This window comes from Palaemon carinicauda, chromosome 7, assembly GCF_036898095.1.
Source record: "Palaemon carinicauda isolate YSFRI2023 chromosome 7, ASM3689809v2, whole genome shotgun sequence".
NCBI classification, from domain to species: Eukaryota; Metazoa; Arthropoda; class Malacostraca; order Decapoda; family Palaemonidae; genus Palaemon; species Palaemon carinicauda.
Genome location: NC_090731.1, coordinates 164,553,323 through 164,564,793, shown reverse-complemented (window position 1 = coordinate 164,564,793; position 11,471 = coordinate 164,553,323). Strand labels below are relative to the sequence as shown.

Genomic DNA, 11,471 nt, shown 5'->3' with positions numbered 1-11,471 from the left:
TCGTTATCCCGACCTCGTGTTCCTCCGAAAGGAGTGTTTAAATGAAAGAGAGGGGGGCAAACTTTCATCCAGCCGTAACAGAGTCGGCAGTCGGCAGGAATTGGGGGTGGCGGCCCAAGGGAGGACCGGAGAACACTCTAAGATAGGGAGGTCCCACACCGGCAGACCGACCACTTAGGCTATCCCATAGTTCAACTATATGCGGGAAGGAAGCAGCTCGGACTCACCCACGAAGGGACCAAGCCGAACCCACAACCCGCCGGCACACGGTGGAGTTGTAGGACGGCGGACGGGGGTGTGATGGCTAAGCCAACACAAAAGGACAGAGGGGGGAGGGGCGAGGGTCCTGAGGGGGAGCGTGGGGGAAAGCGTAGCCTTCACCAACGCCCGGGGGGGGGAGGAGGTTAGGGTAGGTTAGTTCAGAGAAGGTATAGCACTATTGTACTGTCCTAAACTATAAAGAAACAGAATCCCCTGGCCTGTCTAACCTAGGCTAGGGAAGCGAGTCCCGAACCAGGGAAGGCAGGTGTAGGACAGGTCGCTAGGCCACAGGGAGGAAAGGGTTGAAACCCTACCAAGTTTGGACTAGGGGGAAAGGCAGAGCCCTTCCACCTTCGCAAACCAACAAGGCCCCAAAAGGAGAGTTCATTCACCTAGAGGGGGAGCTGGGGGCGAGCGACAGTTACTCTGAGGTTCTGTCCCAAACTCAAAGCTCATGTACTATGGCTAGGAGTGGGGAAAGAAAACCCTAGCTTAACCTCACTCGAATACGATTCGAGATAAGGAGGGCTATGATGTAGCCTTGGCTACCTCAGAGGGAGGAGATACCTTAGGTAAGGTAACTGGGGAGGATAGGAAGTATACACGGCCCTACGTTAGGCGAGGGGCAAGGGAGTCGACTACCAAGATCAACGAGACCCTTAGTATACTTCCTCGAAGGCGAAAACATATGTGCAATCACTGAATCTTATATGTATAAATGCCTAAAATCTTCATTTCATAAAATAAAACTTAGGAACACTTATTATATCATGCATGAGAGTAAACAAAAATCACCCAGGCTATCAAGTCTAGGGGCTAGGCTAGAACCCTAGCCTACGATCGGCTATCTATGCTCGCCATAAAGGATACTATCGGCATAATATAACTAATTCCTAGCAATGAGGACTAAATAACTAATGCTGATAATTAGTTATAAGACTGGGAAGGGTTGTTCTGGCTAACTAAATAAAGCATGCGAGGCGAACAACCGCGTCAAACATAACGCCTCCGGTCAAGGCACAGCTCCGCTACAAAACACGGTATTTTAAGATAAAAAGGCGTTACTTTACGGCTGGAGCTTATTTATACAATACAAGAATATGGTACTCAACTTTCCACAAGAAGGCGAGGCAGAAGATTACGGCATGATGAATTACTTAGCCAACAACTGGTAAAAAGCACCTGGTCATATACGCTATCTAAGAAGGAATGACGATGGCGCGCTCCGGCGGCGTCATCCAAGATGGCGGCCAACATGGCGGCAAGATGTTGATGTCGCCGAGTACCAAAACAGTAACGGAGGAGGAGAACTTTGTAACGGCTCCTCCCATAACTTGCCACCATTTCCCCCTTGAAGCGTAAACGCTATGTGGGGTGCAGATAGCTATGTGGCGTGTCAAGCATACATCCCCTGTTGATATACGATATCCTAAAGGGAAACCTTATGGGTACTCGCGCCAGAAGTTAGAATTCTGTGAAACCTTTAGTTTAATTCTCTAGGAATATCTACTGTAGTCATATATACCCTTAGGAAGCTACTGAAGGAACCTTCCATCAGGACGACATGGCTTGAGCCCAAAAATGTAAGGTTATAACCACAACGACGTTTCTATTTGGTTTTAGGTATGTTGGTTTCGGTATTACAATAAAACACCTGAATGTCTTTCCTGTAAGATAGGATGGAACGGCACTTGGGGCACTGTAAGAGTTGAGGAATTACGTTGTGTGCTTTCAGGAAATTATCAACATTGGTTGAAGAATCATAAAAATCACCATGGAATTTAGCAAATGCTTTTAGGTACGGAATACTGCAGCCGTTATAAGTATCTATAACTTCCTCAATTGCAAAATATGAAAAAATAAATCTCACTTGAAATGACAGACACCTTACTAGGACAAAGGTTTCAAGGGAAAAGGATTTGGTGGAAGGGGTATGAACAGACCACTTAAAGAGATAAAGGAAGGGGGTAGGGAAATAGCATTTGACAACCCCCTTATGTAAACTTTGAATACGTATCGGTTCGTGATTGGTTAAGGGAAAAACAACAGAGTCTACAGGGTAAACATGAATGAACTAAATAGGGAAACTAGTCCAGAGAAAGTATTTATGTGAAACCGGGGAGTGAAAAGGAAATAACAAAAGAAATAAAAACAATATAGGAAGATAAAATGGAATGTATGTTAAATAATATTGAATGGGAATATAAAATGAGATGGTTTTACCATGAATGAACAGGATAGGGAAACTAGTCCAGAGAAAGTATTTATGTGAAACCGGGGAGTGAAAAGGAAATAACAAAAGAAATAAAAACAATATAGGAAGATAAAATGGAATGTATGTTAAATAATATTGAATGGGAATATAAAATGAGATGGTTTTACCATGAATGAACTGGATAGGGAAACTAGTCCAGAGCAAGTATTTATGTGAAACCGGGGAGTGAAAAGGAAATAACAAAAGAAATAAACCCAATATAGGAAGATAAAATGGAATGTATGATAAATGATATTGAATGGGAGTATAAAATGAGATGATTTTAAAAGGTATACAATAATAAAACGAGTAATTGGAGGGGAGAAAGCTTCTGCGCAGGGGGCGGGGTTTTTGCGCAGGTCGAAAACTGGTAAGCACGAACGTACGGGTGCTAATGTTAGCATAGAATGCTAACATTTGATCTACATCAGACGTTGGCAGCACTGGTTACTGTATTTTTTCATGAGATAATCTTTGCAACGGCACCTCCAAAGTTTATCCAGATATACTGTTTTGTATTTTCCTCCGATTATAATACATTCAAGAAGGTAATGTATAAAGAAGAAAAGGCTTGTTTTACGATCATATATCGTTTCCCCAGTATGTTTTCCCCACCCAAAGCCCCGAGTTCCCACTGGGGGTCCCCCATTACCGTAGGATATAGAAGTATATATATTCCTGAAACTATTCATTTTCGATGGGAACGAGTATCATCTTCGAAGAGAGCGTAATTTTTTCTATGAGAAAGAGTAGTTGTTTTCCTAAGTTACATTGCCCTGTAATACACTACAATAAAACCGCCCCCCCCCCCCAAGAACAATAACTCCTAGATAAAGACAAGGAAGGAAGTAGGTTAGTTTGTGGTAATGGTTGGGGTGTATGTATGACAACGGCCACCCGTACTCTGTGCATGATGACGGCAGACTAAAGATACGGCAGTGTAAAGTGGATCGTAGGGGGCATTAGCCCCCCCCCCCCCCCCCCTCCTTAAGTAAGTTGGTAAGGTCATGGCTTGTAGGTTATGTTAGGGGGAGAAAGTTTACGTTAGATGGTGTACATTTTTAATGCACGCGGGAGGAACGGGCCGCTGATTTACAAGGGCTCCTAATGGTTTACTCAAGTACAATTTTCCTAATGAAGGAAAGTTTTTTTGTATATCTATGAGTACTATCAACTGTTATATTGATTAGGTAAATTTTTATTTTTAAACATTTAACTTAGCCGGTGGATATATATGTAGCTAACCTCTCTGACGGTCGACAGATTCAAAACACTCGTGAGCGATCGCCGTGGCGGTTGCTGGGTGTGACCACTAGCGCCGACTGCCGGCCATGTACCGCATATATTTCCCCAGGAATTCAGTTCTTCTCTGTCGGTTGAAATGACAACATTGGTTCCGCTCGCGCTTAACCTCAAAGTTTTCAACTGATTGGTGAAGTACTTTTTTTCATGGTTTTAAGGCTTTCGCCATGTTGGATTATTCTCAAACAATAAGATCTTCAATAGAAACTCTTTTTGAAAGGAGAGAAAAATTTTTACCCTTTTTTTAATATCTCTGGATATTCCATAGAGAGAGAGAAGATGGCCGTCCCTTCCTTCAGTGTACAGAAATGTGTTAAAGGCTTTTAGTTTTTAGTAATTTTATATTTTAAATATAAAACTTACCCGCTGGTTATGTAAAAGCTAAAGTCGTCGACGCCCCGGCAGAAAATTCAAAATCTCTTGCGCAGCTTAGCGCATATATGCCAGGTGTACCCCAGCGCCCTCGCGGTACCCAGGTAGAACTATACTCAAACAATTCAGATTTTTCTCTGCCGCCATAGCTGGCTGAACTATTGGAAATTTTCTCTTGTTTTCTTACTCTGTTTGGATGTTATTTGGTGATGTATTAACGTTTTTGAGTTTTGGCTTTCGCATATTTGTTTTATTTGATCTGTGATCACGTATTTATAACTTAAAAGGTAGAATTGGAAGGTTTTTCAACCTATTTTTAAACCTCACGAAAGAATAGGGGCGAAATATAAACATTTCGACCATTGTTGACGTCACAGCCTCTTCCGTAGGCTAAAAGTCTGTCTTGCCTTTTACAAAGAATATAAGTGATTGTGCTTCTAGGGTTTCTAGTTGTAATTGTACTTTATAAAAGGAACATTTTATTTTGCATTTAATTTGTCCTTTCAGTATTTTTCCTAAGTCAGAGATTAAAGGAAGTTACAGTTCAGTTTATTTTATACGATGCAGTATTCTTTTCATTCGCCGTAGCGCACGATTCTATGTATCGTTGCTGCTTCGGTGGTTTTCGGAATACTAAATTGTTCGTATATTATTTGTAGATGTTCCATTATTGATTTTTTGGAATTTGATCAAACTGTGTCTAATAATAATTTGTTTCAGCTTTGGGCTTCCTTGCGGCTTAAGGGCTCACCCTCCAAGGTAGCCCTGTTTGACTTGATCCAGTTGGAGGCAGCTGTCAAACTGTTTTAATTCTTTTATTCTACCTTGTTTTGAGTATTGTTCTCCTGTCTGGTCTTCAGCTGCTGATTCTCATCTTAATTTGTTGGACAGAAACTTACGGTCTATTAAATTTCTTATTCCTGATCTAGATATTAATCTCTGGCACCGTCGATCAATTAGTTCATTATGCATGTTGCATAAGATTTTTCATAACTCTGACCATCCTTTACATTCAGATCTCCCTGGACAATTCTATCCTGTTCGTAATACTAGGCAGGCAGTTAATTCTAATAGCCAGGCCTTCTCCATCATAAGACTCAATACTACGCAGTACTCTAGAAGTTTTATTCCAGCTGTTACCAAGTTGTGGAATGATCTTCCTAATCGGGTTGTTGAATCAGTAGAACTTCAAAAGTTCAAAGTTGGAGCAAATGCTTTTTTGTTGACCAGACGGACATGAGTCTTTTTATAGTTATATATGACATTTTTGTTGTTGACGTTGTTAATAGTTTATATATGATATATCTCTTTTGACATTACTTTTTTTAGAATGATTTATTGTTAATTTGTTCTCTTCAGTTATTTATTTCCTTATTTCCTTTCCTCACTGGGCTATTTTTCCCTATTGGAGCCCCTGGGCTTATAGCGTCTTGCTTTTCCAATTAGGGTTGTAGCTTGGATAGTAATAATAATAATAATAATTATCCCTCTGGCTATTGTCGACACTGTTATGGCAGAGGCTTCCGAGGGGTCTGGTCAAACCGCTGCCGTTGCTGACGTTGCTGAAGGCTCTCCTTCCCCCTCCGAACATCCTTTGAGGGGATAGGTGAATCCAACGGTCTCTCCTGCGAGTGCGTCTCCTCCTCGGGGGGAGCACACTGACAGAGACTCCTCTTCGGAGGACCGATGACCCTAATGCCCTTCCTCGAGGTCGCCTTCGTCGCAAGGCCCGACTTCCCTTCGACGTAGGGGTCTTCCTTCTCCCTATAAGGGAGTTAGGAGGCGCCTCTTTGGGTCGTCCTCGCCATCGCCCTCCCCTGCGGAGGACTCTTCTTGTCGGGAGAAGACTGTAACAGCTTCATCCTTAGACCTCTCCGGGGATGATTTGCAATCTCCTACGCCTGCCAGACCTTCTAGTCCTGCTTCGCCCCTGGTTGCTGACACGCAGATCGCGCCTTCGGAGACCGTCGCCCGACGAGCACCTGACCCTCCGGGTCAAAGGGATGTCTCCCACAGTGTGGGAAATTCCCTTGCACGTCAGGGATCCCCTGCGCGCTCTCCTGTGCGTTCGCGCACAGTAGCGCACGTGCACTCGCCCAAGAAGCAGTCTTCGGACTCTTCTCTTCAGCACTCTCCTACTCGTCAGCGCTCTCCTGCCCGTCGGCGCTCTCCTGTTCGCCAGCGCTCTCCCATTCATCAGTGCTCTCCTGAACGTCAGCGCTCTCCTCTACGTCAGCGATCTCCTGATCGTCAGTGCCGTCGGCGCTCTCCTGATCGCCAGCGCTTTCCTGATCGTCAGCGCTCTCCTAAACGTAAGCACTCGCCTGCTGATTGTCAACGCCCTTCGGATCCTACTTCGCGCCGTGTGCGCAAGCAGTCTTCCGAGCGCTCTAGTTCTCCTTCGGTTTCTGCTGTGCGCCAGGTGCGCCAACAGTCTCCCGAACGAGTTAGATCTCCTGCTCGTCAGCGCACATTTAAGCATTTGGTTCCAGACAAGCGCCCTGCGCGCCAACGATCTCCTGTACCTGGATCTTCGGATCTAGAGGCAGGCAAGGATGGGACTCTTGCGCCTCGCCCCCACGCACTTGTGCGCCCATCTCCATCTGCGCAACAGCGCGCGCGCACTCCAGTGCGTACTTCCAGAGCTCCTGCGCGCTCACGCGCACTTGACCTTTCTGTGGAACCTGTTCGCGAGCGCTCTCCTCTGCGCACATCTCCATCAGAGAGGGCTGCGCACCAGCGCCCTCAGGCTCGTCAGCGATCTCCTAAGCGCCCGCGCGATCCGTCGCCTGCGCGCAAGCGATCTCCTGATCGGCAACGCTCTCAGCTTCTAGATCATCACAGGTCTCCGAAACGCGCTAAGGCAAAATCGCCTGAGCGCTATCGGTCTCCTCGCGTCGCGAGTTATCGATCGGCAACGCACCATCCTGATCCGGTGGGCAAACCCTCCCCATCGCTCCAGCAGTCGCCTGATCGCCACCCATCTCCCACGCGACAGAAATCGCCTGCTTGCCAGCGATCGCCTACTCGCCATCGCTCCCCTAAGCGTTATCGCTCGCCGAAGCACCATCAATCGCCTTTACGATCTCCTCCGCGTGCACCTATGGCTGCACGTCAACGCGCCCGCTCGCCAGCACGCCCACGCGCCCTCTTGCCAACCTTCCTATAAAAATTTACCTAGCACTTTGGAGTTTTAGTGTTGAAAACAAAACAATGTTTCGGGGAGGATCTAATTGTGGGCCTGTCTTAGATACGCTTCACATGAGGATTTTTCCCGCTCGGGAAATTTTTCGCTCATTAAGGAGGCATGTCTTCACATGACCGGATTCCCCCCGAGCGGCCTCGTAGTTTCTATAAGCTGCTACAGTGGACCCGCGCGGCTAACCGCGCTCACCGTTAGTACATCACTGCCGCTCGGTGAATGGGCTCGTTGGTCTTTATTGATTTCTAATCCGCGCGGACAAAACTGCTTCGTGTGAAACGCGCCTTAATTCGAATGAGATAATCTTGTAAAGCGTAATTGGGTTGCAGTGAGTTATGTTGCATCCACTATAGTCCATTTCTTTTAACGAGGCAGATTTGCACCGACTCGCAGCGGTGCCCTTTTAGCTCGGAAAAGTTTCCTGATCGCTGATTGGTTAGAATTATCTCTTCCAACCAATCAGCGATCAGGAAATTTTTCCGAGCTAAAAGGGCACCGCTGCGAGTCGGTGCAAATCTGCATCGCTAAAAGAAATTGACTATAGTTTGAACAGGACTAAGATTCATGTGGGAATTACTTACATTGCATGGAGAATTCTATTTACATTTTAAGAAGCTACTCCGATATTCTTCTTGATACTTTTAAGTTTGGTGTCAAAAGCTTCGTCTCCTGCTAAAAAGAAAAACTAATAAACAAACCCACTTTAACTCGGAAGTAAGGAAACGCTTTCTCCAAGATTCATTGATATGACTTAAAAGTTATTGTTATACGTACTTCAGAGAGTTATATTTCCTTTTCTCTGTACTCTATAGATAATGTTCTACAGGGCCTAGCTTATTTAAAAAGACCCCTTTATATAGATCTTCAGGTCCTAAAACAAATGTAAAATGTACAGATACTATATACTGATGAATCATGATCAAATACTCAGTATGTCATACTTGTTTCAATTGTTTCTTTGCAAGTATCAATATAAAGTTGGCAAATGTATTAATTTTAACCATCTATACGGAAAATAAAAGATAAACTGCGGAAAATGGAAGAGCAAAATAAAATTTCCATAATTTTTAATAGCTAGTAATTATGCATAATCATAAATATCTTTAATTTGATTTTCACTGACACAGAGCGTTAGTTATACCTCATTTCCATGTGCATTTAATGTATTTTAGACTTGATTTAATACATCCCGAGTGGATTAAACGTATATAGAAATAACTCATGTAATTTCGCACGCATCCTGTAATCATGGAATTCAGTATAAATGACATAACATCACATCAACAAGATAAATGCAAATGAATCTGCAATGGACTTCAAAACAGGATTTGGGTACTGACTTTCAAAATTAAAAAAAGACAAAATGAACATACGAAAGTTGTGACAAATGAAACTACATAAATTAATGTTATAGACTATGATGATGTTGATGAAACAACGGTTTCTGAAAGATATCAAGAATCAAGAACATAAAAGTATATAATGAGATGCTTTCAACGCCAAGTTACAAAATCCTCAAGTTTCACAACAGCAAAAATCGAGGATATTTATTCCACATGTGACCAATCAGGTAGCTGAATTGGTCGAACTTCAAACTTGCATCGAACGTTTTTGTAGTGAACAAGCTGACTAAAAAATCTCTTATTACACTTTACTTTATATATGAAAAATCTATTCTCTTTTTGTTACAGTTCTTTAAGTGTTTTATTCTAATTGTTCATTACTTCCCTTATAGTTTATTGTTTTACTTATTTACTTTCCTCACTGACCTATTTTTCCCTGTTGGAGCCCTGGGCATATAACCTCCTATTTTCCCATTAGGGTTGTAGCTTAGCTAATAATAATAATAATAATAATAATAATAATAACAATAATAATAATCTTCTTCTTTTTCTTCTCCTTCTTCTTCTTCTTCTTCTTCTTCTATTAGCGTGTAGTAGTAATAATAATAATAATAATAATAATAATAATAATAATAATAATAATAATAGCCAAGCCACGCTTAAAACATCGAAGATAAAAAAAAACATTTTAAAGCACAATATTAAAAAACAATAAAGTTGACCAACAAAAACTGCACCATCTAAAACAAGAGAAGTGAATGGGTATATAGTTCAAAATAACTTGAATTAACCGCAAAGCTTTCCCCATGCATATCTATACTACATAAAAGTTTGAAATTTGAGCTTTATGTGAAAACTAGAATAACATTAGTTATGTTTAAAACTCCCTCTCTCTCTCTCTCTCTCTCTCTCTCTCTCTCTCTCTCTCTCTCAATAATGAGAATAAGAAAGAAAGAAACAGAGGCGATGATTTATCTATGTCATTACACTTGTATACCATCGAAACAGAAGGGTTCCAATATGGTATTCTCCATCACATGGAGGTAAAACCCGTCAAAATATATTATCCTTCATACATATACGTTTACAATGTATATATATATATATATATATATACAGTATATATAGAAATATAATATATATATATATATATATATATACAGTATATATATATATATATATATACAGTATATATATATATAAATAAATATATACAGTATATAATATATATATATATATATATATATACACATATATATACATATAAATATACATACATACATACATACATATATAATATATATATATACATATATATACATATATATATATATATATATATATGTACATATATATATAATATATATGGGTCAAAAGAAATATAACAACCACCGTCCATTTCTTCCAAGAAAATGGTACCAAACTCTATCTTATAAAAAAAAAACTATCTGCATTGTTTACATCCTTTAACACGTTAAATAATCCTACATCGGTTAAGCCTATACCTCAGCTTCTTAACACCCCCCCCCCCCCACCCCCCACCCCCCCCAACCAAGGTCATCTCTTATCATCCCTGAGAGATCTCCGATGATTACTCGAGTGCACTGAAGTTGGGAGAGTCCTACAAGGCTAAGGAATTCTCCTTTTCTTGTTTTTTTTTTTCAATAGGTTTGAATGACCTGACCCTCTATTCCAACATTTTGGTGGCCTCGCCTTAATCAATAAAGATTTATTCTGTAAAACCTGATTAAACTACCCAATTAAACCAGCTCAACCTCAACTTGGAAAATCTTGTGTAATGGCTATTGGCAGAACCTGACTCTAAGACTGTTTGCCAAACTCCGTGTTTACAGCTTCTTTCGAATCGCATCTATCCTACTTACTAATATTTAGAAAATTACCCTCAGCCATTGAATTTCCTTTTCATTTCCCTACAAAACATTCGATCTCATTACTATTTAATTCATTAAATGTAAAACTAAATGGTAATTTTTGACAAGGAAGGACATGAAAATTTTTATCTCTTTGCCGCTCACTTTCGAAAATCTGGAAACTGAACCTCCACGATCCATCATAATCTTGGGTTATAAAAGAAACGAGAAAGCAGATTGAAAAAAAAAAATCCCCAGTCTTAACTATTCTTAAGATATCGTGCCCTCGTCGCAAACTAGCGGATCAGAGTGTTTAATCCGTCCGATAACCTCTTCGATCCAGGATGTGGAATTCTCGATTTTTTTTCTTGACTTCGTAAATCATCACTAAGCCACTGCACTAAAGATCCAAGTTTAACAACTGGCAAATAATCGAAGCAAAGCTTTCAGTTACATAGATTTTTCATAAAATTAATATCACACTTTCATCGCTGCACTTTGAAACCCCGTAAAGTGACTGGCTAAGAAACAATTAATATTCTGTTTCTTTCATCGCTGCACTTTGAAACCCCGTAAAGTGACTGGCTAAGAGACGATTAATATTCTGTTTCTTTCATCGCTGCACTTTGAAACCCCGTAAAGTGACTGGCTAAGAGACGATTAATATTCTGTTTCTTTCATCGCTGCACTTTGAAACCCAGTAAAGTGACTGGCTAAGAGACGATTAATATTCTGTTTCTTTCATCGCTGCACTTTGAAACCCAGTAAAGTGACAGGCTAAGACACAATTAATATTCTGTTTCTTTCATCGCTGCACTTTGAAACCCAGTAAAGTGACTGGCTAAGAGACGATTAATATTCTGTTT

The 11,471-nt window shown here is 41.3% G+C and overlaps 1 protein-coding gene across 1 annotated transcript; it reads left to right on the top strand.

Moving 5' to 3' along the window:
• Positions 1–1,476: 1,476 nt before the first annotated feature.
• Positions 1,477–7,358, top strand: LOC137644636 (neurofilament heavy polypeptide-like). The gene is made up of 2 exons (XM_068377588.1): positions 1,477–1,575; positions 5,961–7,358. Exons 1-2 carry the CDS (start codon positions 1,477–1,479, stop codon positions 7,356–7,358), a joined length of 1,497 nt encoding a protein of 498 aa, XP_068233689.1.
• Positions 7,359–11,471: the final 4,113 nt, after the last annotated feature.